This window comes from Oncorhynchus mykiss, chromosome 12, assembly GCF_013265735.2.
Source record: "Oncorhynchus mykiss isolate Arlee chromosome 12, USDA_OmykA_1.1, whole genome shotgun sequence".
Taxonomy (NCBI): domain Eukaryota; kingdom Metazoa; phylum Chordata; class Actinopteri; order Salmoniformes; family Salmonidae; genus Oncorhynchus; species Oncorhynchus mykiss.
The window spans coordinates 37,271,751-37,299,000 of NC_048576.1; the positions used below are offsets into that span (position 1 = coordinate 37,271,751).

Sequence of the window (27,250 nt, forward strand, 5' to 3'; positions counted from 1 at the left end):
ATGTTATTTATCACATGCTTCGTAAACAACATGTGTAGACTAACAGTGAAATGCTTACTCGCGGGCCCTTCCAAACAATGCAGAGAGAGAAAATAGCGAAATAATAGAAAAATAATAGTACATGTAATAGTACAAATAATAATAAATGCACTGAGTATCGATAACTTGACTATATACACGGAATACCAGTACTGAGTCCATGTACAGCGGTACGAGGTAATTGAGGTAGATATGAACATATAACTAAATGTAAAGTGACTAGGCAACAGGATAGATATTAAATCGTAGCAGCAGCGTACAGTGGGGCAAAAAAGTATTTAGTCAGCCACCAATTGTGCAAGTTCTCCCATTTAAAAAGATGAGAGAGGCCTGTAATTTTCATCATAGGTACACTTCAACTATGACAGACAAAAGGAGAGAAAAAATCCAGAAAATCACATTGTAGGATTTTTAATTAATTTATTTGCAAATTATGGTGGGAAATAAGTATGTTGTCACCTACAAACAAGCAAGATTTCTGGCGCTCACAGACCTGTAACGTCTTATTTTAAGAGGCTCCTCTGTCCTCCACTCGTTACCTGTATTAATGACACCTGTTTGAACTTGTTATCAGTATAACAGACACCTGTCCACAACCTCAAACAGTCACACTCCAAACTCCACTATGGCCAAGACCAAAGAGCTGTCAAAGGACACCAGAAACAAAATTGTAGACCTGCACCAGGCTGGGAAGACTGAATCTGCAATAGGTAAGCAGCTTGGTTTGAAGAAATCAACTGTGGGAGCAATTATTAGGAAATGGAAGACATACAAGACCACTGATAATCTCCCTCGATCTAGGGCTCCACGCAAGATCTCACCCCGTGGGGTCAAAATTATCACAAGAACGGTGAGCAAAAATCCCAGAACCACATGTGGGGACCTAGTGAATGACCTGCAGAGAGCTGGGACCAAAGTAACAAAGCCTACCATCAGTAACACACTACGCCGCCAGGGACTCAAATCCTGCAGTGCCAGACGTGTCCCCCTGCTTAAGCCAGTACATGTCCAGGCCCGTCTGAAGTTTGCTAGAGAGCATTTGGATGATCCAGAAGAAGATTAGGAGAATGTCATATGGTCAGATGAAACCAAAATATAACTTTTTGGTAAAAACTCAACTCGTCGTGTTTGGAGGACAAAGAATGCTGAGTTGCATCCAAAGAACACCATACCTACTGTGAAGCATGGGGGTGGAAACATCATGCTTTGCGGCTGTTTTTCTGCAAAGGGACCAGGACGACTGATCCATGTAAAGGAAAGAATAAATGGGGCCATGTATCGTGAGATTTTGAGTGAAAACCTCCTTCCATCAGCAAGGGCATTGAAGATTAAACGTGGCTGGGTCTTTCAGCATGACAATGATCCCAAACACACCGCCCGGGCAATGAAGGAGTGGCTTCGTAAGAAGCATTTCAAGGTCCTGGAGTGGCCTAGCCAGTCTCCAGATCTCAACCCCATAGAGAATCTTTGGAGGGAGTTGAAAGTCCGTGTTGCCCAGCAACAGCCCCAAAACATCACTGTTCTAGAGGAGCTCTGCATGGAGGAATGGGCCAAAATACCAGCAACAGTGTGTGAAAACCTTGTGAAGACTTACAGAAAACGTTTGACCTCTGTCATTGCCAACAAAGGGTATATAACAAAGTATTGAGATAAACTTTTGTTTTTGACCAAATACTTATTTTCCACCATATTTTGCAAATAAATTCATTAAAAATTTGATTTTCTGGATTTTTTTTCTCATTTTGTCTGTCATGAAAATTACAGGCCTCTCTCATATTTTTAAGTGGGAGAACTTGCACAATTGGTGGCTGACTAAATACTTTTTTGCTCCACTGTATGTGATGAGTCAAAAAAGTGTATGCAAAAAGAGTCAAGGCAGACAGTCCGGGTAGCTTTTTGGTTAACTATATAACTAACTATTTAGCAGTCTTATGGCTTGTAAGTAAAAGCTATTCAGGGTCCTGTTGGTTCCAGAATTGGTGCATAAGTACCACTTGCCGTGTGGTAAGAGGGAGAACAATCTACGACTTGGGTGGCTGGACTGACTATGTTTAGGACCTTCCTTTGAGACCGCCTGGTATAGTGGTCCTGGATAGCAAGAAGCTTGGCCCCAGTGATGTAGTGGGCCGTACGCACTAGCCTCTATTGCACCTTAGAGTCGGATGCCAAGCAGTTTCCGTACCAAGCGAATGCAGCTAGTCATGTTGCTCTCAATGGTGCAGCTGTATAACTTTTTCAAGATCTGAGGGCCCATGACAAAAGCCTCCTGAGGGGGAAGAGGCATTGTCATGCCCTCTTCACGACTGTGTTGGGGTGTGTGGACCATGATAGATCCTTAGTGATGTGGACACGAGGTCTCTGACCTCTTCCCTATAGGCTGTCTTATGTCAGTGATCAAGTCTACCAACTTCGTGTCGTCAGCAAGCTTAATGATGTTTGAGTCGTACACAATGGTGAGGAAGGTAGGGAAAAGAGATAGGGAGAGAGAGCCGGGCCCACACTGGTACGAATAGAGAGCAGGGAGCGCCAGACGCCGCCTGAGGAGAAAGCCTCGTCAGTCATGAATTATTCACGCCATAATTTCTCTGGAACCAACCAACACAACCCCCCTCCATTCACGGCCCTGCATTAAAGATGCTGTATGTGTGTGTGGTGGGGGGGTGCTGGCCATTGGCATAAGTGGGAGATTGTTTAAGCTGAGAGGTCTCTGAGGAAAGAGACATGTAAAGGATGTTTCGTCCAACTCTTTCACTGTGTACTCATTCATTTCCCCCCTTTTCCATTTCATCTTCAGTCTATCTCAATCCCTCTTTCACTCACTCGCTCGCTCTCCCTCCCTTCCCTCTTTCATTCGTTGCCTCATCCTCTTGTCTTTCCTCTTCTTGCCCTCTGTCATGTCAGGGCTGGCAGGACCCTCTCTCGTGGGCACTGATGTGCAGGGCATTGGCTGAGTCATGAGCCCCCTTGCCCCTGACCGCTGACTCGTCTGCCCCCTGTAGCCAGCCTGTAGCCCAGACACGGGGGTTAGCCTCAGCCAGGCCAGGCCACAGCCAGTGTGAGGCTTGGCAAGCAGCCACTTGGCTTACAGACCCAGTGGCTGAGGGTGGGGGAAAGAGAGAGAACTCTTGCCATGGTGCAACAGTGACCCAGTGGCAAAAGGACGGAGTGGTGGAAAGAGGGAGGGAGGGAGAGAGAGAAATCCATCCATGGTGCTAACCCCATTTTTAACGGATTGACGTAGATTGACAGATCTACGTAAACATAACTGGGACCATGGAATCTGTCGGTAAGGAATGGGGTGTGTGGGATAACGAGCAGCATTAGTTATTTGGACAAATCCCGATTTCGCAGGTGTTAGCATCTTTGGAATTTCGGAAGGGGAGGGGACATTCGCCTAGTTGCCCTTCACTGACAAAGAAAGAGGGTTCCTGTTCCACTCATCATTCTAGCATCTCTTCTCTTACCACATATGGATCCAGAACTTAATCGAGAAGCTGACCAGTGACGCAGGACTTTAGTTCTGGGTTAACCGAGATTAACCCCGTGGTAGGGACCGCGAGGGGAAAAAAATAAAAGGGAGAAATGGAGGGAGAGCAGCTCTCCACCCTCAAGGAATAGACATTCTATTTCCCTATTTCTCACTTCAGTTCAAATACCATTTTATGCTCTCTGTACAAAACAAGTGACCTCGTTTGAAACCCTCAACACAGGCAACAAAAAAAACATAAATGACGCAAATGCTGTTTCTAAACCCAGGCGCTTTCTCTCTCCTCTTCATGACGTAGACTAATGCTGTAGCGTAACCTCTATAGTGGAGAGCTGGGATGCGTGGAGATGAGAGCTAGTTGGCCCGAGTAGTACACCCTGAGGGTCTCCACTGTACGCTGCTTATTTCATTGAACAATGACCGCACAGGTCCAGTGCACTCAAACACGAAACGAGAGCCACTCAGTGGGTCGACTATTAAAAGAGGAGAGAGGGTTACTTAAAAGCTGAATATGAAAAGAAGCCATTGTCTATGTCCTGGACTGTCACTGGGGGAAAGAAAGGCAGGCCTAGAAGAAACCGTGTTCATGTGACCGTTGTGCTTAGATTATATTTGGTTAAATGGTGGCAGCCAATGGAGGGATCCCTGAGGAAAGGTTAGGTGATGGCCGCCATGTTTGAAGTAAAGCTCATCAACTCATTTCTGTATCAGACTCTCATCCTCTTCCTCTCTTCTCCTCCCTTACACTCCTCACCCTCTTTATTTCCTCCTCTCACTCTCTCCCGCTGCTCCCTCCAGCTAGCTGAGACGTGTGTGTGTGTGTGTGTGTGTATGTGTGTATGTGTGTGTGTGTGTGTGTGTGTGGACCTGCAGGCTTGCTTCCCTGGAGTTCTGGGCTGGTTTCCAGGACGGGGAGCTCCCTGGTGGTGTAGAGAGAGGGGAAGCCCTGCTGTTTACTCCTCTCTTGTGCTCTCTGGAGCTATTTACCATACTACCCTGCCTGCGTACTGTATGCTGCCTACAGGTTTAACTGCCATCCCTACTTCATTCGTCTCCATATACATTGGCATACCTCACCCTGCTGTCTCTTCTGGCCTGATCAAACAGCATCATCTACATGGCGTATACCATATCATTAAAAAATATATATATTTCCAGTGCCACCACCATAACAACCCTTATTAAGTGTTTGGAAAGGAGAAGTAATCAACATCTTAAAATGAATAGATTTGGTAGATAGTATTTCATTATTTTGACCCCCTTCTTCTCAGCGAATGGTGCTGGAATGTACAGAGGCTGTTTTACAGGCTCCTGACCAAACTTGCTATTTTTTATTTTGCACTGATCTTAACTTTTTTGGTAAATAATGTTTCTGTCGTCGTTTTCTATGACAAAAAGAGCTTCTGGACTTCAGAGCCGTGATTTCTTACCTCGATTTGGATAAAGATTTCTACTTTAATGAGTCGGCGGCGCAGGACATACTGCTCACCCCGGACCAGGACCTAATATAATAATAATATAGATAATATAGAGGCCGACTTACGGGCACCCTGATGAAACAGCAGCGAGTAAATAAACTGCCTCTATCCTCTGTTCTATTGCGAATATACAATCGTGGGAGCACAAACTGGACGAGCTCCATTCAAGACTATCCTATCAACGGAACCTGAAGAACTGTATTATCTTATATTTCTCTAAAATGTTGCTGAACAAGGACATGGATAATATTCTTGCTGGTTTTTCAAAGCGTCGGCAGGACAGAACAGCAGCGTCGGGTAAGCTCAAGGGGCAAAAGTTTGTGCGTCATCTCTAAAATTAAGGAAGTCACGAGGTTCTGCTCGCCTTAGTTAGAATACCTCATGATAAGCTGTAGACTATGCCATTTACCAATTTTCTAATCTATATTTTTCATAGCTGTCTATTTACCATCTCAAACTGTTGCTAGCACGAAGACCGCACTCAACGAACTGTATAGGGCCATAAGCAAACAAGAAACTGCTCATCCAGAGGCAGCGCTCCTATTGGCCGGCAATTTTAATGCACGAAAACTGAAATCCATTTTACGTAAGGTCACCTGTGCAACTAGAGGTGACCGTAACTCTTATCCTGATTCCTGCTTACAAGCAAAAACAAGACTGTTTCGCTAGCACAGACTGGAATATGTACTGGGACTCATCCGATGGCATTGAGAAATTGACCACATTAGCCATCGGCTTCATTAAAAGTGCATCAACAATGTCGTCCCCACTGTTGACCGTATGTACATATCCCAGCCAGACGCTATGGATTACAGGCAACATCCGCACTGAGCTAAGGACAAGAGCTGCTGCTTTCAAGGAGCAGGACACCTGGATGCTTATATGAAATCCTGCTATGCCTGCTGAAAAACCATCAAACAGGTAACATGTCTAAATGACTATCGCCCGTGGTACTCGCATCTGTAGCCATAACATGCTTTGAAAGACTGGTTATGGCTCACATCAACACCTTCCCAGACATCCAATTCACATACCGCCCCAACAGATCCACAGATGACACAATCTCTATTACACTCCACACTGTCCTTTCCCACTTGGACAAAAAGAACACCTACGTGAGAACGCTGTTAATTCGCTACAGCTCAGTGTTCAACACCATAGTGCCCTCAAAGCTCCTCAAAAAAGCTATGGACCCTGGGACTAAACACCTCCCTCTGCAACTGGATCCTGGACTTCCTGATGGGACACCTCCAGGCGGTGAGGGTAGGTAACAACACATCCGCCAGGCTGACCCGCAACACAGGGGCCCCTCAGGGGAGCGTGCTTAGTCCCCTCCTGTACTCTCTTTTCACCCATGACTGCGTGGCCGCGCATGACTGCAACACCGTCATGGAATTTGCCGACGACACGATGGGGGTAGGCCTGATCACCGATGACGATGAGACAGTCTATAGGGGAGGAGGTCAGAGACCTGGAAGTGTGGTACTAGGACAACAAACTCTCCCTCAACGTCAGCAAGACACAGTGGCTGATCGTGGACTACAGGAAACAAAGGGCAGAGCACGCCCTCCTTCACATCAACTGGGCTGTAGTGGACCGGGTCGAGAGCTTCAAGTTCCTTGGTTTACACATCAATAAGGATCTATCATGGACCAAACACACCAACACAGTTGTGAAGAGGGCACGACAACTCCTCCACCCTCTCAGGAGGTTGAATAGTTTTGGCATAGGCCCAGATCCTCAAAAGGTTCTACAGCTGCACCATTGAGAGCATTTTTGACTTCATGGCATTTGACCGCAAGGCGCTACAGAGGGCAGTGCGTACGAGCCAGTACAGCACTGTGGCCGAGCTCCCTGCAATCCAGGACCTATATACTAGGTGATGTCAGAGGAAGGCCCTAAGAATTGCCAAAGACTCCAGCCACCCAAGTCATAGACTGTTCTCTCTGCTACTGTACGACAAGTGGTACCCATGCACCAAGTCAGGAACAACAGGACCCTGAACAGCTTCTACCTCCAAGCCATAAGACTGCTAAATAGTTTGTCCTGCTTGCTGTTTGGTTAACTATTTAACTATCTGTATTGACCCTTTTTTGCACAAACCTTTTTTTACTCATCCAATACGCTGCTACTACTGTTGACTATCTGTCACTTTATTCATAGTTTATATACATATCTACCTCAATTACCTCATACCCCTTTTGGTACTTGTATCCCTTGTATATAGCCAAGTTATCGTTACTCCTCGTGTATCGATTATTTTTCTGTCATGTTTTACTTTTCTATTATTTCTCTTTTCTTCTGCGTTGTTGGGAAAGGCCCGTAAGTAAGCACTTCACTCTAAGTCCACACCTGTTGTTTACGAAGCGTGTGACGAATACATTTTTGTTACATTTTATGAGATAATCTAACAGCCTATTATCTAGAAAGATAACCCGAACACATTTTCGCTAATGACAGCTTTTTAGCTGGTTAAACAAAGGTTAGCCATGTTTTGGCAAAAATGTACAGTGCCTTGCGAAATTATTCGGACCCCTTGAACTTTGCGACCTTTTGCCACATTTCAGGCTTCAAACATAAAGATATAAAACTGTATTTTTTTGTGAAGAATCAACAACAAGTGGGACACAATCATGAAGTGGAACGACATTTATTGGATATTTCAAACCTTTTTAACAAATCAAAAACTGAAAAATTGGGCGTGCAAAATTATTCAGCCCCCTTAAGTTAATACTTTGTAGCGCCACCTTTTGCTGCGATTACAGCTGTAAGTCGCTTGGGGTATGTCTCTATCAGTTTTGCACATCGAGAGACTGAAATTTTTTCCCATTCCTCCTTGCAAAACAGCTCGAGCTCAGTGAGGTTGGATGGAGAGCATTTGTGAACAGCAGTTTTCAGTTCTTTCCACAGATTCTCGATTGGATTCAGGTCTGGACTTTGACTTGGCCATTCTAACACCTGGATATGTTTATTTTTGAACCCTTCCATTTTAGATTTTGCTTTATGTTTTGGATCATTGTCTTGTTGGAAGACAAATCTCCGTCCCAGTCTCAGGTCTTTTGCAGACTGCATCAGGTTTTCTTCCAGAATGGTCCTGTATTTGGCTCCATCCATCTTCCCATCAATTTTAACCATCTTCCCTGTCCCTCCTGAAGAAAAGCAGGCCCAAACCATGATGCTGCCACCACCATGTTTGACAGTGGGGATGGTGTGTTCAGGGTGATGAGCTGTGTTGCTTTTACGCCAAACATAACGTTTTGCATTGTTGCCAAAAAGTTCAATTTTGGTTTCATCTGACCAGAGCACCTTCTTCCACATGTTTGGTGTGTCTCCCAGGTGGCTTGTGGCAAACTTTAAACTACACTTTTTATGGATATCTTTAAGAAATGGCTTTCTTCTTGCCACTCTTCCATACAGGCCAGATTTGTGCAATATACGACTGGTTGTTGTCCTATGGAGTCTCCCACCTCAGCTGTAGATCTCTGCAGTTCATCCAGAGTGATCATGGGCCTCTTGGCTGCATCTCTGATCAGTCTTCTCCTTGTATGAGCTGAAAGTTTAGAGGGACGGCCAGGTCTTGGTAGATTTGCAGTGGTCTGATACTCCTTCCATTTCAATATTATCGCTTGCACAGTGCTCCTTGGGATGTTTAAAGCTTGGGAAATCTTTTTGTATTCAAATCCGGCTTTAAACTTCTTCACAACAGTATCTCGGACCTGCCTGGTGTGTTCCTTGTTCTTCATGATGCTCTCTGCGCTTTTAACGGACCTCTGAGACTATCACAGTGCAGGTGCATTTATACGGAGACTTGATTACACACAGGTGGATTGTATTTATCATCATTAGTCATTTAGGTCAACATTGGATCATTCAGAGATCCTCACTGAACTTCTGGAGAGAGTTTGCTGCACTGAAAGTAAAGGGGCTGAATAATTTTGCACGCCCAATTTTTCAGTTTTTGATTTGTTAAAAAAGTTTGAAATATCCAATAAATGTCGTTCCACTTCATGATTGTGTCCCACTTGTTGTTGATTCTTCACAAAAAAAATACAGTTTTATATCTTTGTTTGAAGCCTGAAATGTGGCAAAAGGTCGCAAAGTTCAAGGGGGCCGAATACTTTCGCAAGGCACTGTATGTCTAAGTCAAAAAAGCTTACCAGCAGCCAGCGGCACTTTCTGAGACTGGTACTCGCGGGTGCTTTTTCAAAGCCAACGTTACATACTCCAAGTGTAATTAGCTCCAATTAATGTAATTTGCTCAATATTAGAAGTTGAGAAATAATGATGACTTTATGAAGAACATATTCACTTCTTTAATTCAAAATTAATTTTCTGTTTCTAGCAATATTCATAAAAACACATTGAAAAGAATAATACATATGAATCAATTGAAATATATATTTTTGCGGACCCCCTGCAGGCTGAATACCCCTGCTGTGAATCGTCTGTCCTGAGGATCAGTGTTTACTGGGCTAGCCGTTATTGGTCACGTGATCATTACCATTAAGCCTTTTTATCCATCAGTCAGAATCTGAAGATCAGTTTTATGCAGAAAGTCTGTCTATCAAATTCGGGACAATTGCATTTGCAGTTCTCAAGCAGATTGTCTTGGTGTGTGTGTGAGTGCGTGTGTCCCTGTCGAGATCCAGAAAGACTTGTGAGTTCTCTTGGCCAGGGCAGGAGTGTTATGTTGAAACCAGATGTTGAGCGATGTTTCCGCTTTGTCACGTGGCCCCTTACATAAATGTCATCTGTACAGTAGCCAGTGCCGATGGGCGATTAGCAGGCCCAGCTGCTCCCTCCCCGGGAGTGGGAAAAGTCCAACACGCAAGCTAACGTTAGCTTAGCGTTAGCCTAGCTCAGCAAAGCATGGCCTGTGTCAGCCAGCCCCCAGCGTCTGACAGAGAGGCTCCTTGGAGGAACAGGGGAGGGAGGGAAAGGGGGGAAAGAGGGCAAACTGGTGTACACAACAGCCAGTCAAAGGAGGCACACCTAAACACATCATCAAAATGGAGTGTGAGAAAGTGAGACGAGGAGAGAGGATACGACAGAGACCCAGGCATTCAAAAGCTCTTAATGTCTCATAGTTGTTTTGCCTACCCTGCAAGGTAGGGTTGATCACCTTAAAATATATGACGCAAGGTTTCAGTAATAGGTTACAGAGGTTATATTGTGTCACAGGACACACATGTGCTTTGCTAGTGTCACAGAGTACACCTCTGCTGTGTCCTGAGTGTGACTGAAATGTCCACTTGTCTCATGTGGGCCAGTCATTTAGAAGTGTGTGTGTGTGTGTGTGTGTGTGTGTGTGTGTGTGTGTGTGTGTGTACACACGAGTGTAGGTGCATGCACTCCACTAACTGGCTGCTGCTAACTCCATTACAGTGGTCAGTTCTGTTTTGGAGCATGCTGTGCATTCCAATAGGGAGGCCTCATGTAAGGCCTTTTTGTGCCCAGCTGAGATTTATTCAGAGAAGTATTTAATTAAATTTTACTATCAAACACGCCTGCTCTGTTCAAATGGACATTGAAATTGGCCATAATCAGATATACTTTAATGGCGAGGCGTTGCAGTCGCTCCACTGTTGGTTGCCCAAGATGAGATTCATCATTGGTTGAGTAAGGTCGGAAACAACGGAGCAGTTTGTTTTGATTGGAGCGCTTCTATATTTTCTTATTTTTGTGACTTCATTTCAAATTAGTTTTATTTTCATCTACCGCAGCCTGCAGATTCGACACTCAACCCAGTTTCTCACAAGTTAAGCAGGCACATAATGCTACAGAAATAGCCGGCTGTTGAAGTTGGCCCGTTTTTCAGGCCTAACAGTGCTTTTAGAAGTTCATTAATGAACAGAGCTCACATTTGCATGTAGCGTCGCTACTTTTCGCATGAATGGTAATTTAACCAGAAACAACTGAGTCATGCAGAATGTGTGCAGTGGGGAAAAGAGGGCACGACGAGGAGGAGTGTATGTGTGTGTGTGTGTGTGTGAAAATGTGCAAATAAATGTATGCTGCCTGCCCTACGCTTTTCCTTTAAATCTTTACACTCGTGGAAATTGGCCTATATGGGTAGGGCTAAATGTAAATGTTTCTTACAGAAGAAATATGAAATGCGTACGCATAATCAGGGTAACAGTTTGGAGACTATGGGAAAATGATTAGACCAAAGTTGAGGACACAACAGTTCACCTGACACAAGACTGAATCCTGACATTACATTGCCCTGTTGTACTTTTTCGCCGCATTTGTTGATTAAATCTGAAAATTCTCTGGATACATTCGGTAACATGATAAGAATATTGCTCGGAAATGTGGGGTAGGTGCAACATATCATTTTAATGCACTTTTATGACTCAAAGAAGAGTCTTCAAATATAAGGTGCTTCTTTAAGCTCTCATAGCTGTTTTGTTGAGGAACTAGTGAAAACACACTTGTTGTTTTGTTTGGAACACAGCCCTGCATCCCCGCCATCACACAATTACTGTTGTTACTACGCAATCCAGAAACCATCCATTATAAATAGCAATCTGGTAGTCAGGTGGGCATCATTTGAAAGCCTATTGTATTGCCGACATGACTAGCTAAGTTCTAAACTAGGATATACAAGTGTTAGGCTTTCACAATGCAATTCAGGGAAACAGATTGGAATTTTGTTCGGCAAAGAAATTAGTCATGAGTGCGTTCAGGTGCGTGTGCCGCGGCAAAGTTTCTTCACAATAGACAAACTTTCTGGGCATGATGCCATGTCATCTTGTGACTGTATATCAAACATAGGGATCATAAACGTTGACACTGTATATGACATGAGTTTTATGATGTGGAAGTTTGAGGTGCCCAGAAGGACTCACGGCTTGCTTGTATGACATCAAGCTGTATTTGTTATCATCGTTAACGTCTCATATTTGAAAATGCATAGTCCTCTTCATTGACATAATTTCTCTCACTCGGACAACCAAACGTGTGTAAAAGTTGCCGTGGGGGTGGGGTGGGGGCAACTTTTTGTTCAGAACGGCTGTCAGTCCAAACCCAAACAGCGCAGAGCCAGAGCTTGTGTTACTGTCCAATTTAGTTGTTTATCAGTCCCCAAATCTGCCATTTTCAACCCATATACGGGTACGAGTGAAAAGGGTACACAGAGCGTCCTCTCTGCTCTCATTCAAGGGTAGCACAAGGTGATATACTCTGTTTTGTCTTCCCACCTTTTCCCAGAGAACAAGCCTACCCTCAGGGAGGGTTTTGACAAATCAGGACCCCAATTTCATATGTTTAACGTATTTCTATGCTCCGGATCTGGGAACAAAAGGTAACACTGCCTCATCTATCAGAGTTGACAGCAGGGATTTTTTTTAGAATGCAGTGAAAATGGGGCCTGGCTTTTCTAAACTAAACACATGGTTTGTTTGTAAGAGGTTTCAGCTCAATACTGTGGTGATAAAGCCCATGTCTGAGGTATTAAAGACTATGGAAATGGAGGATTTGGTCATTTTTCACCATATGGGAATGTATTGTGTTTTACTCTCCCACAAAGTAGCACTGTTATGAGACGCTAATCATTTTCCCTTTTTGTGTTGCAGGATCTGCGAAAGCTGGTAGCTCCGTTGCTCAAAGGCTTCCAAGCAGAGGTGAGTGCTATTTAAAACTCTAGATAATTTTACACCTAGCTTTCTTTATCCATTATGGATGTGTTTGTGTGTAGCCTACAGTACAATGTGTATGTAGTGAGGGATGGTGGCCATTTTGTTTTTGCGGGGGAACAGTGGCTCCCTGACGTACCCCATAAAGGCTGACATGTGCTGTCTCTGCCTGGCCAGACTGCTGCTGGCTGGCTGCTCTGCTCTCCTGCTGGAGGAGCTTTCCCTACCTCAGTGGAGCCCTCGCCAGGGGAGTCCATTATTTGTGTCCTTTTATGAGGCTCTCTAGCTCCCAGCCATGTTTAAATTGCATCCCCTTAAAAGATTCCAGCCAAGCCACTCCTGATCAGAGCTGCGATCTGAAAGTCCAGGCAGACATGCCTTTCTCGTTTCATAACTCACCACCCCCAACCTCCCCATTATGTGTCACATCGTCTGATGCAAAGCTCCTCTTGATGCCAAAATGAATGTCATTGGCCTCCTGAATCATTCCTTGCGTATTGGGAGAAACTTGTTGCCTATTGTGTCTCCTGTACCGAGGCTCTGCCTTTCTGTGTGTGTGATGTTGTGGTATCATTACCTCAGAAATGTGAACACGGGTATGTGGATTAAAGTAAATGAGCCAGTTCAGACTGGAGGGGGCTGATGGCAATGGCACTTTAACTCTCTAGTCTGGAGGAGGGTGGGGGGGCTCACATGAGGGAGCGCAATGCCCACTATGCCTGCACCGGGTTTAAATCCCTGACCCTGACAATGCGCCCTGACAGCCTAGGCCAGCCACAGGGGAGAGCAGCCCTGCTGATTTAACATTTTGTCCTGAGAGCCCTTGCGCCGCTCCGAAAGTATGGTAACTTCAGCATTGATTTAGGGGACTTTAATGATAATAATGTGAGCTGTGAGACTTGAGGCGGGAAAGGGGAGGAGGGGTGTGCGAGTGAGAGCTGTGTTTCTGGCGCCATCTCTTAATTCCTCCTCCTCGAGTGCCACTCCTGCAGTAAATAAGGGCTTAGTGATTTGAGGCTTTATGGAGAGCATCAATACAGGCCCAGCCTGACTCCTCTCAGAGTGCTTCACTGCTATTCTGCTACTGCTGGGTCTGCCTCCTGCCTCGGCTGAGTCAATTCACTTTTAATATCTTTGTCATATCAGGAGATGTTTTGAATTGAAATTATATGAATCAATTATAAAGAAAAACCTGTATTGAATATGTACTGATGTGGTCACAGTTGCAAACAAGTAATTGTTTATGTTTGTTTGAGGGACTTTAATTCTTCTCGTCCAAAGGAAGTGGCATTCATAAAACTGTCAAGCGTTTTAGGAGACAGATGCAAGTGTTGCAGTCTTCAAATTTGTCCCCTGTCTTGCTCAGTGCATATTTAATTTGGTAATGATGGAGGACAGTAAGATTTTATCACTTTGTCAGATTGCATTTTACATTCAGAACATGTGTTTGTGAGTCTCCCTCGCTAATTCATGATATAAAATGTTTTGAATTCAGTCTAAACATTTGCATATAAACGGAGGAGCAGGCATTTAAATTATATCTGGAGCTCTCTTCCTTGTGTAATGCTTGTGTCCATGACAACTCTCACCCTGATGATGTGTCAAGACTACAGACAGAGCATCACTAGTTGTCTGACCAATGAGTAATCTCTCTTCAGGGAATACTGTCCTGTTTCTGATTTTCCTGTTCAAGGAGGATTTACCAGTACTATCCAGTGTTACTTAGTGGAACAAACATTTTTACAATTTGATAAAGAAATGGCCCTAAAATGGAACCCTGTGGTGCACCTTTCTTTTGATTGGGTGTTTGCTACCTTATTTGTGTTTACAATAAATTGCTAGCATGCTCAAAGATATTCTATTACTTTTAAGTTGATGCATATTAAGTTAATTCCACTGCACTGAGAAATGTGATTATTAGAGAAATCCCTTCAGAGAAACCGTTCATTGTAATCTTGGGAGTGCGTATTGAAATCAAACTGTCACACATGTTTGTTTTGATCACCTTGATGAGCACGTGTCTCCCAACTCTATCTATAAGAACCATTGTGTTGCCACAGTACACCCAGTAACCCAGTCAGATACATATCCCTGACCGTAATTAGTCACCATTACTTAATTATATTCATATTCCTGTCGGCTCTTTATATTATTATTTTTAAGTGTTCTAAAACAAAGCCCACTCTCTCACTAAGAGGCCCAAGAATTTGGTTGCCCTCTATATGGCTGCTAAATAAAACTCCTAACTGCTACTGCGTGACATGACTCAGTAATTGGTCAGTGGCTACTATAGAGGCTGAAATATAGACCTCTGGACAGGAAATCCCCAATAAGAAACAGAACGCAGATGGGATTTAATAAAGTAAGAGAGAAGATACAGTACAGTAAACCCAGCCTTGCTTAAAATGTCTGTCATTCTCAAACCATCTCAAAATGGCTCTCGCCGATGCCTCCCAGTAAAGAAGCTTCTTAAGCCACTAAAAGCATTTCTTTATAATTCAGCAGCGAGGAGCGCCATGTAACTTTCATGAAGTTAAAGGGTCTGGAAAGACGGCTCCCTGTACACCTCTCTCAGGCAGGGCGGAACCGCACTGCAGCCCGTCTGGCCCATTAGCGTTCATTGTGGTTGGCGCAAGGGCCCCCAGGCCTATTATTGACGTAGGTAATCGCCCCTGTTTAAATCAACCCAGGTTTAAAAATACCCATCACCCACGTCACACCGGCCCGGCTCAGGCACCAGTCTGAGGTTCCTGCAGCCATTTTCATTTATCTCCTCTGTGAATAAATAGGACGATTGGCAAGGACAGGAGGAGTCCCTGACTTTCGCAAAGTCCCAACTTATCATCACGGGAATTTAGGGTTTCACTTTGTTTTCCATGAGCATCAGCTGGGTGAGAGATAACGATATACTGTAGATCTCAGTATATACTGTAGATCTTCTCGTATTTGTGGACTGCTTAAATAGGAAGAAAAACAAATTACAAAATGGATACTCTTGGTGTGATTCAAAGTAGCAGATTGTCAGATGCAGAAGATGCAGTACACAAGCATTTCGGCTCTCCATAGGGGGAACAAGAGAAATAAGGTTATTTTTCTGCTCCCTCTGTTCATTATCTACAAGGCAGAGCATGACGTGTGGTGCATTAGAATATCTGAGATGTCTGAGATACTTCTGGAAGCCCTCAAGGGTTAGGGAAAGGGCCAAGCCAGGCAGCCAGATCTCTTTCAGTTTTTTTTATTTGTGAAATGAGCGAGCGCTTCTTTTCCTGTCAGGAAATGAGAACACAATGGGGAACAGAGCTCAGCATGCGGCGCCCACAGGCCCATGTGGACACACACCACAGCAGGGGGGAGGTGGGGGAGGGAGGGAGCGGTGGAGAGCTCAATGGCATCTTTCTACTATACCCCCCCACCCACCCCCACGCTGCGTCTGTAGCCTCCCCCTGTCTACGTACACACACATATGCATGCCCACAAACACATTCCTGGCATCTCCTGATTCTGCCCCTACTGTCGCCAAAACCTCTGAGGGAACACGTCCTTGCATGTAGCGTGAAGTGTGACGCCACCAGAGTGTTCTGTCTCTCCCTGGACCACCTCTTCTTCTCCAAGACACCGCTCAGAGTCTACAGTGCCTTCGAAAGTATTCGGCCCCCTTGAACTTTGCGACCTTTTGCCACATTTCAGGCTTCAAACATAAAGATATAAAACTGTATTTTTTTGTGAAGAATCAACAACAAGTGGGACACAATCATGAAGTGGAACGACATTTATTGGATATTTCAAACTTTTTTAACAAATCAAAAACTGAAAAATTGGGCGTGCAAAATTATTCAGCCCCTTTACTTTCAGTGCAACAAACTCTCTCCAGAAGTTCAGTGAGGATCTCTGAATGATCCAATGTTGACCTAAATGACTAATGATGATAAATACAATCCACCTGTGTGTAATCAAGTCTCTGTATAAATGCACCTGCACTGTGATAGTCTCAGAGGTCTGTTAAAAGCGCAGAGAGCATCATGAAGAACAAGGAACACACCAGGCAGGTCCGAGATACTGTTGTGAAGAAGTTTAAAGCTGGATTTGGATACAAAAAGATTTCCCAAGCTTTAAACATCCCAAGGAGCACTGTGCAAGCGATAATATTGAAATGGAAGGAGTATCATACCACTGCAAATCTACCAAGACCTGGCCGTCCCTCTAAACTTTCAGCTCATACAAGGAGAAGACTGATCAGAGATGCAGCCAAGAGGCCCATGATCACTCTGGATGAACTGCAGAGATCTACAGCTGAGGTGGGAGACTCTGTCCATAGGACAACAATCAGTCGTATATTGCACAAATCTGGCCTTTATGGAAGAGTGGCAAGAAGAAAGCCATTTCTTAAAGATATCCATAAAAAGTGTTGTTTAAAGTTTGCCACAAGCCACCTGGGAGACACACCAAACATTTGGAAGAAGGTGCTCTGGTCAGATGAAACCAAAATTGAACTTTTTGGCAACAATGCAAAACGTTATGTTTGGCGTAAAAGCAACACAGCTCATCACTCTGAACACACCATCCCCACTGTCAAACATGGTGGTGGCAGCATCATGGTTTGGGCCTGCTTTTCTTCAGCAGGGACAGGGAAGATGGTTAAAATTGATGGGAAGATGGATGGAGCCAAATACAGGACCATTCTGGAAGAAAACCTGATGGAGTCTGCAAAAGACCTGAGACTGGGACGGAGATTTGTCTTCCAACAAGACAATGATCCAAAACATAAAGCAAAATCTACAATGGAATGGTTCAAAAATAAACATATCCAGGTGTTAGAATGGCCAAGTCAAAGTCCAGACCTGAATCCAATCGAGAATCTGTGGAAAGAACTGAAAACTGCTGTTCACAAATGCTCTCCATCCAACCTCACTGAGCTCGAGCTGTTTTGCAAGGAGGAATGGGAAAAAATTTCAGTCTCTCGATGTGCAAAACTGATAGAGACATACCCCAAGCGACTTACAGCTGTAATCGCAGCAAAAGGTGGCGCTACAAAGTATTAACTTAAGGGGGCTGAATAATTTTGCACGCCCAATTTTTCAGTTTTTGATTTGTTAAAAAAGTTTGAAATATCCAATAAATGTCGTTCCACTTCATGATTGTGTCCCACTTGTTGTTGATTCTTCACAAAAAAATAAATTTTTATATCTTTATGTTTGAAGCCTGAAATGTGGCAAAAGGTCGCAAAGTTCAAGGGGGCCGAATACTTTCGCAAGGCACTGTATCTCAGATACACTATATATACCAAAGTATTTGGACACCCCTTCAAGTTAGTGGATTTGGCTATTTCAGCCACACCCGTTGCTGACATGTGTATAAAATTGAGCACACAGCCATGCAATCTCTATAGACAAACATTAGCAGTAGAATTGCCTTACTGAACAGCTCAGTGACTTTCAACGTGGGACCGTCATAGGATGTCATCTTTCCAGCAAGTCAGTTTCTCAAATTTCTGCCCTGCTAGAGCTGCCCGGTCAACTGTAAGTGCTGTTATTGTGAAGTGGAATCGTCTAGGAGCAACAACGGATCAGACGCAAAGTGGTAGGCCACACAAGCTCACAGAACGGGACCACCGAGTGCTGAAGCGCATAAAAATAGTCTGTCCTCGGTTGTAACACTCACTTCCGAGTTTCAAAACTGCCTCTGGAAGCAACGTCAGCACAAGAACTGTTAGTCGGGAGCTTCATGAAATGGATTTCCGTGCCTGAGAAGCCACATTCACATTGCGCAATGCCAAGCGTCGGCTAGAGTTGTGTAAAGCTAGCCGCCATTGGACTCTAGAGCATTTGAAATGCGTTCTCTGGAGGGATGAATCTGGGTATGGCGGATGCCAGGAGAATGCAACCTGCCCCAATGCTTAGTGCCAACTGTGTAGTTGGGTGGAGGACGAATAATGGTCTGGGCCTGTTTTCCATGGTTCGGGCTAAGCCCTTTAGTTCCAGTGACGGAAAATCTTAACGCTACAGCATACAATGACATTCTAGACGAGTCTGTGCTTCCAACTTTTGTGGCAACAGTTTGGGGAAGGCCCTTTCTTGTTGCAGCATGACAATGCCCCTGTGCACAAAGCAAGGTCCATACAGAAATGGTTTGTCTGAAATCAATGTGAAAGAACTTGACTGGCCTGCACAGAGCCCTGACCTCAACCCCATCGAACATCTTTGGGATGAATTGGAACACCGACTGTGAGACAGGCTTAATCGCACAACTTAACTAATGCTCTTGTGGCTGAATGGAAGCAAGTCCCTGCAGCAATGTTACAACATCTAGTGGAAAGCCTTCCCAGAAGAGTGGAGGCTGTTGTAGCAGCAAAGGCGGGACCAACTCCATATAAATGCTCATGATTTTGGAATGAGATGTTCGACGAGCGGGTGACCACATACTTTTGATCATGTAGTGTATATTTGCTGTGGCAGTAAAATGTTTCTTGATGACAAACTGTCATCGTAAATTAAATTGGGAAGGAAGAACATAGATCGAATCACTCAGCGGCATCGAAATAAATCAGTTGCTAAGGAATGAGGTTTAAATGTGAGTAAATCTTTAGCATGCAGTGTTAGGCTATTCTTTTATTTAAGGTCACACAGAATCAGTGTTACTCATTCAAGCCCCACCAAGCCTAGTCAGGCAACCGAATGATACAGAGACCTTCAGGAGACGTGATGGCTGTGGCAGAGAGAGACATGTACAAAGTGGCATAGGAGTGGGACAAATGCAGGAAGTCACTACTGATTTTGCATAATTGCGGTGTAATTTTGGATGGCTGTCTCTTCGTAAGGGCACCGGGAGCCCAGGGAGAAGGCTGTGAAGTTGGCAGCTCTCACAGCGCTGGGATTAGTGCAACACTCACTGACAGTGTGTGTGTGTGTGTGTGTGTGTGTGTGTGTGTGTGTGTGTGTGTGTGTGTGTTAGCATAGGCGTACAATAAAAAGGAGTGCCTGGGAAGGGCCTCAACCTTTTAGGTCATTAAAAGTGTTTTTTCAAGAGGATAATGTGTGAATTTCACATACAATATGTGTGGGATTGTGTAAAGGCATACCTGTCCTCGAACCCTCTCCTCTCTGCCACCATATCCTTGAATAAGGTGTCCATCCCATATATGATTTAGCCTCTCTTCAGTGGCCCTCCCCCCGACACACAGAGACAGGGGTAACTGTGATGATGGCACAGGGTGGTGCCCGCTCTCTGTGATCTCCCTATGACATTGACGCTGATGCCAGGCGACACCCGCTCTGCCCCAGAAGAGCGACGTGTCAGCCATCACAGACCATCACTGTGTCGCCGCTCCGCTCGCCCATCCTATCTTAGATTCACTCGTAATAAATGATCTAGGATCAGATTACCCAACTCCCGATACTCTGTTCCAGCATTAGGGGGATCACAAAAACATCTGACCCTGGACTAGAGGTTAGAGAAACATCAACCTGTTTTTGTAATGTTAGGCTACAGCGATGAGGATAGTTAGTAGAACTAGATATCCATACTACTGTAGCTGCCTACAAGTAGTGTTTTAGACCTGGCCCCCATACGACAACCCCAGGTAACAGAGATGGCGCGAGCTAGCTGTTTCCTGTTTCCCTGGGAAGCCCAGCTCTATGCTCTTAAGTCACCATCCTCTCAGACTATAATTCCCTGCTTAAAAGAAAGCTGCAAAGCCAGTAATGCCTCCTACCCAGCCCAAAAAGAAACACACTCAAACTCTCTCTCTCTCTCTCACACACCACTCTAGATCAGTTAGCCACAGCTTCAAACTTGCTCTGCAATTACAGGGTTAGGCCAGGTCACAGACAGAGACGAGGCCAACGGTGTCCCCTGGACCCTAAGCCAGTGCCAAAGCCTTCCTTGTGTTTCATCTCGCTTCTACTAGCGTCATTAGGTTAGCAACTGCCATGCTATTTTTAAGTTGTTCCCGCACCCCTAAAGAGTCTAGATCATTAGAGAGGTGTTATGGTATACCTGTGAGCTCGACACACACACACACACACACACACACACACACACACACACACAATTATATATGTGTTTTTGTGTGATCATTCAGAAGGCCGCCCAGCCGGCGTTGCCAGATGCCCTCCCCTGTCAGAATGTGCATGGAGCTGCATTGGAGAGCGAGACAGATAATCTGCACTTTGCCATGGCCGCACAGTCACGCAGGGCCTTGACACACACAGTCACACACACTCCGGTGCCATCCCTCCTTCCTCACTCCCCCCAGTAACTACTATCCCACTTCACCGTCTCCCCCTTCCCACCACTTTCAATAGAAAACCAAAGAAGGAAAGCAGCCTTTTAAAATGGTGTCTGGCAGATCCCTTTGCCCAGTAAGCTGTGAGCCTTAATTGCTCCATCTGCGATCGAGAGAGAGGATGCAGGGGGGGGGAGAGGAAGAGGGAGAACGAGAGAGAGAGAGGGTAAGAGAGAGGGGGGGGGACTTGGCCCTGTGTACTTTGATCCAGATGTTTTCCAGCGAAAGCCCATCTGAAAATGTATCATTTCTCTCTCCTATAGGAGCGAGAAGTGACTGGGGCTCACTGGCGTTGGTCAGTGGCAACTGCCTGCCTCGCTCCATAAAACAAACCTCTAACAGAGTCTTGGCAGCGGACGTCCAAAAGACGGTTTTTATTTGATTTCTCCCTTTTGGAACCCATTGTTTGGTGTCTGTAAACACTATATGTCTCTTCTGGACGCTTTTAACTTGGTGTGTGTGTAAGTTGCTGACTTGCAGTTGTACTGTGCCACATATTTTAGTGAGGTTGAGCAAACACTGCCACCCTATGGGTTGGGAAGGAAACTTTAAATATTGGGGGGGAGGTGGTGTGTGTAGTGTGTGGGAGTGAACTTTGTTGACTGACACAAGCAGTGTGTTACCCCTACCCACAGTGCATTCTGAAAGTATTCACACCCCTTCACTTTTTCCACATTTTGTTATGTTACAGCCTTATTCTAATATGGATTAAAACAAAAATAATCCTCATCAATCTACACACAATACCCCATAATGACCATGTGAAAACAGGTTTATTTACTTTATTTACATAAGTATTCAGAACCTTTGCCGTGAGACTCCAAATCGAGCTCAGATACATCCTGTTTTCATTGATCAACCTTAAGATGTTTCTACAACTTGTTTGGAGTCCACTTATGGTAAATTCAATTGATTGGACATGATTTGGAAAGGCACACACCTGTCTATATAAAGTCCCATAGTCAGTGCATGTCAGAGCAAAAATCAAGCCATGAGGTCGAAGGAATTGTCCGTAGAGCTCCGAGACGGGATTGTGTCGAGGCACAGATCTGGGGAAGGGTACCACAACATTTTTGCAGCATTGAAGGTCCCCAAGAACATAGTGGCCTCCATCATTCTGAAATGAAAGACATTTGGAACCACTAAGACTCTTCCTAAGGCTGGTCACCCGGCCAAACTGAGCAATCGAGGGAGAAGGGACTTGGTCAGGGAGGTGACCAAGAACTCAATGATCAGTCTGACAGAGCAGAGTTCGTCTGTGGAGATGGGAGAACATTCCAGAAGGACAACCATGTCTGCAGCACTCCACCAATCAGGCCTGATTGGTAAAGTGGCAAGACAGAAGCCACTCCTCAGTAAAGGCACATGACAGCCCGCTTGGAGTTTGCCAAAAGGCACATAAAGGACTCTCAGACCATGAGAAACAAGATGCTCTGCTCTGATGAAACCAAGATTGAACTCTTTGGCCTGAATGCCAAGCGTCACATCTGGAGGAAACCTGGCACCATCCCTACGGTGAAGCATGGGGGTGGCAGCATCATGCTGTGGTGATGTTTTTCAGGGCCAGAGACTGGGAGACTAGTCAAGATTAAGGGAAAGATGAACAGAGCAAAGTACAGAGAGATCCTTGACAAAAACCTGCTCAGGGCCTCAGACTGGGGTGAAGGTTCATCTTCCAACAGGACTACGACACTAAGCACACAGCAGTGGCTTTGGGATGTCCTTGAGTGGCCCATCCAGAGGCCAGACTTGAACCCTATAGAACATCTCTGGAGAGACCTGGAAATAGCTGTGCAGCGACACTCCCCATCCAACCTGACAGAGCTTGAGAGGATCTGTAGTGAAGAATGGAAGACACTCCCCAAATACAGGTGTGTCAAGCTTTTAGCATCATACCCAAGAAGACTCAAGGCTGTAATTGCTGCCAAAGGGGCTTCAACAAAGTAAAGGGTCTGAATACTTATGTGATATTTCAGTTCTTAATTTGTTATACTTTTTGCAAACATTTCTGAACAGTTTTTGCTTTGTCATTTATGAGGTATTGTGTGTAGATTGATGAGGGAAATAAACAATTTACTCCATTTTCGAATAAGGCTGTAACGTAACAATGTGGGAAAGTCAAGGGGTCTGAATACTTTCTGAATGCACTGTATATGTACACATCTACCTTAATTACCTCGTACCCCTGCACATCGTCTTGGAACTGGTACCCCGTGTATATAGTGATCATTATTCCTCCTGTTATTATTAACATTCAGTTATTTTTCTATTTTCCGTGTGTCGACATGGGCCAGCATCCCTGTGGAACGCTTTCCACACCTTGTCGAAAACTTGAAGGACCAGCCCATGCCACTTAAATATTTTGTCTTGCCCATACACAATCCATGTCTCAATTTGTCTTAGGTTAAAGAAGGAATTTTAAGCCTTGTCTCCTCTCCTACATCTACACTGATTGAAGTGGATTTAACAAGTGACATCGATAATGGCTCATAGCTTTCACCTGAATTCACCAGAATGGAAAGAGCAGGTGTTCTTAATGTTTTTTACACCCAGTGTATATATTTTTGGGATGTACAGTAGCTCTTTACTCCTCCTCTCGTGCTTCCCCCCCCCTCCCTCCCTCCCCTTCTCATCCTCCTCCCATCCCCTCCTCTACCGAAGGATGACCCAGTTAGCGGCGATGCCAGGACTGGCTGGCTGCTCACACTCCCAGAGCAGTGGAGGAACGCGCAGTCAGCAGCAAGGCTAAGACCCGGACGTGGCTCTCAGGAGACATGTGACACCTCCGCAGACACACACACACAGAGACATAGACCTTACACTTACATACAGTACACGCAGATAGAGTAGGTACACACACATACACACACACGCTGCCTCAGGGCTGCTCGGTGCAACCTCAACAACAGCCATACACATGAAGCCTCTGAACCCCACAGTAGGCGGGAGTTAGATCCTGCTGTCAATCAATAGCTCACATAGCTAGGCCAATGGGACACCTTTCTTACTCTGATACACTACAGGTAGAAGTCTGCAAGTGTATAAAAAAAGTTTACCAAGGTTAAATGGTGAGTAAAATGTAAGTTTTACGGTTTATTAGTCATATGTACAGGATACACATGCTATACACGGTGCAACAAAATGTTTACTTGCAGAAGAACAGTACAATGGGTCATTTTGACAAATAATTTGTATTTTTGAAATCTTTTTGAATCAAGGTTATACTGTGTTATTTTCCTCTGAAGATTGGTAGCGCTCCTATTACATCCAAACGTCATACAATGGCTATCTATATGTGAGGAAATGATTTGATTGACAGCGCATGATAACGAGGTGGTTTAATGTATATAGCGCAGCTGAGGCTTTTAGGTGTGTGTGTGTGTGTGTACCACAGATGGTATAAAAGGGTGTGTGTGCCACAGATGGTATAAAAGGGTGTGTGTGCCACAGATGGTATAAAAGGGTGTGTGTGCCACAGATTATATAAAAGGGTGTGTGTGCCACAGATGATATAAAAGTGTGTGTGTGCCACAGATGATATAAAAGGGTGTGTGTGATGGTGTACATGGAGGACTCACCACTAATATAGCTGCTTACATGTAAAGGAAAGCTGATAAAAAAAATGCATCAAATACGAGAGGGGTGGATTATTATTTGTGTTATATGTATAACCAACCATGCTATTGAAATAGGTTTGGACAAAACCCTTTCTCCTCTCTTGCCAGCTGTTGTCCAGTGTGTGTCATTGAGGGCAAGCGAGGGTTCAGGGAAGAGTAATCTGTGACCTGTGTTTGACCACCTCTCCCTACCTCTCCAAGGACAACGGAGGAATATGATGCAGTATTTGACTTGGTCCGTGACGGGTCTCCAAAGTGTGTTTCCTTTCCTTTATCATTTAGACGGTATAGTATTTGAGAGGTAATCTGGAGTTGATGTTGAGCCACACAAACTGTTGATGCTATGTTCTATATGAAGTGCCTTGGTGAGAGCTGTAATGTTTTTGCTGTATGGGCGGGTATTTGTGATGTAGAGTGTTGGTTTGGAGCTAAAAATAGCAGTTTTCATAACATATTTAAATCATAAATATTATGATTTTTGAGCCTCGTGCAGTGCAGTGTAGTTAATGTAAAAGCAATGCTGTATCATATCACCAGCATACTAAAGCAATGCCATGGCTATGAATCAGCACTATACTCCTCTACTTTAGTGTTGATGAACTTGAATGCAAGAGCTGTGGCGCCTCTTGGCCCAACGCCAAATCACGTCACCCCCTTGATGACTCATTGGTTAGCTGCCTTGGTGCGTTCCAATTGTAGGAGAGCGCTGTCTGTCTTCCCAGTCCACAGCAGAGAAGCACTCAGTCTTCATCATGAACTGATAGGGTTGGAAGCTCAATATCTTTAAGCAGGTTGTTACTGGTTAATGACATTAACGACACTGCTATTAATGCCTTTTTAAGGCATAAATTCTGTGGTGGAAGTTTTACAGCATTGATAGGTCTGGAGCTGACGCTGTTAAGGATTCAATCATTTCTATATAAATGCAATCCGATTCATGTTGAAGTACATTTGAGCTGACATCATTTAGTCGACTGGTCGATTGTTTAGTCGAAAGCCTGTTGGTCGACCGAGATTTCTTCAGTGGAGCAGTCGTAACGTTAAACTATGTCATGGTGCACAAGACACCTGTCTGATTCGCACCTGTGTCAGTGTACTTATCCATCGCGGAGGCCATGTGGTACTAACATTTTATATGGTTATATTATGTAAAACGTAATGGTGCAACACTAATAAATCAAATATTATTTTATAACAAATGTGCTTTCTCTCGTGTTGGATACGGTCACTGTCCAGGGTTCTGAAACATAATCATCAGTGCGCCTTAGAATTGGCGCCTTTCCCTATGTTGCTACTGTATGTGCTTAATAGCAACATTAACCAGCCTATTGGGATTGAGAACAATGCAGCAGAGGCAGCAGCATTGATGAGACAGCCCGTTTCTTAGCCTAATTGTCTAAGAAAATTGAGGAGAGAGGAAACCCCAACTTAATTAGGTCTACTGTAAAATCAATAGCCTAACTGTTAAATGTGCCTGGCTTTATAAATCATCCATATAGAGCTACATAAATAAGAGAGATCTTGTTTCTGTTGCCTGTTTGAGTGTTTGTTTAAAAGCCGACTGATTCCATAAGCACCAAGCCTCATGCCACGGCAAATTGTCTGATAAAGCAATTTCACCGATTTGGCTGTTTTTAATCTTTGCTATGCTGTAATAAAGGCTTTACTATTTTTTGCCGTTCGAAAAGACTGCTATTACTTATTTATTTGGTGTTGTTTACACTGTTCCAAACAGGCAGAAAAATGATACTGTAATCTGACAGCACCTGTTTGTTACACATAATATACATGCAGCTCTCTCTCATATATCCTCCTTTCTCTTGATCTCCTTCTTATTGGTCTTATTACAGTTATTATGATCACCATAATATTAAGTAATGTCATTGTCATTAGTAGGCTTTATATAGTATCCTTGTATATAACCACCATCGAGCTGTAGGCCTAAGAGCGCGTCCTGTTTAGTCTTGATAGGGTAACTTACTTAGGCTTATTTCAATATATAGGCTACTATATCAATCAATCAATCACTCATTAATTCCTTCATGCCATCACACAGCATATGATACATTCATGCTTTGAAATGCAAACAATAATTTTTGTTTTCAAATTAAATAACAAAGGCTGCTTTCAATAAATAGCCCAAACAATAAATAAACTGCAAATTATGAACGCATGCAACTGTTTTTAGTCTGCTGTAATAAAGGCTTTAAATTGATTTTGTTTTCATTAGAACATACTCTCTGATACATTTATTTATTTAGAGTTACTTACATGGTTCCAAATGGTCAGAAAAAAATATAATATTGTAATCTAACAGCAACTGTTTGGTACACATAATACTCACGCAAAGCTTGTTCCGATACCCTCAATTTTCTTGATCTCCAGTAGTTTCTACAACTAAGTCAAATGTCTTCCACAGATCTGACTTCCCCTTTCCCTCCTGAGCAACCAGCAAACATTCACCTGTTTCGAGTTTCTTTTCCACGTCCTCTGCATCCATTTTGCGGTTACTCTGTTCGTAGTTTGTTATAACCAATTTATTAATGTGATTGACAGGTCAGGTCCTTTTGGTCACATGCAAGTGATGCTTACATGTTTCACATAAAAAGAGCAAGGGTTGAGAGAATGTTTTTCCTAAAATAATTTGGGATTTCAGTAACATACCCTTTCAGTCCGAAACAAGTAAGAAACTAAATGGCTGAAATGTTGTT

At 44.1% G+C, this 27,250-nt stretch overlaps 1 protein-coding gene across 6 annotated transcripts in view; it reads left to right on the forward strand.

Annotated features, from left to right (window-relative positions):
- The window catches only part of LOC110538892 (homeobox protein cut-like 1), a 265,307-nt gene that overhangs the window by 126,781 nt on the left and 111,276 nt on the right, over nucleotides 1-27,250 (forward strand). For 5 of the 6 annotated variants that reach the window (XM_036937492.1, XM_036937496.1, XM_036937494.1 and 2 more), the window contains exon 3: nucleotides 12,582-12,629. In XM_036937492.1, coding sequence (XP_036793387.1) covers nucleotides 12,582-12,629 — 48 coding nt within the window. Of the gene's footprint in view, nucleotides 1-12,581; nucleotides 12,630-23,583; nucleotides 24,795-27,250 lie in introns of all 6 variants that reach the window. The other variant, XM_036937497.1, reaches the window with a different exon arrangement.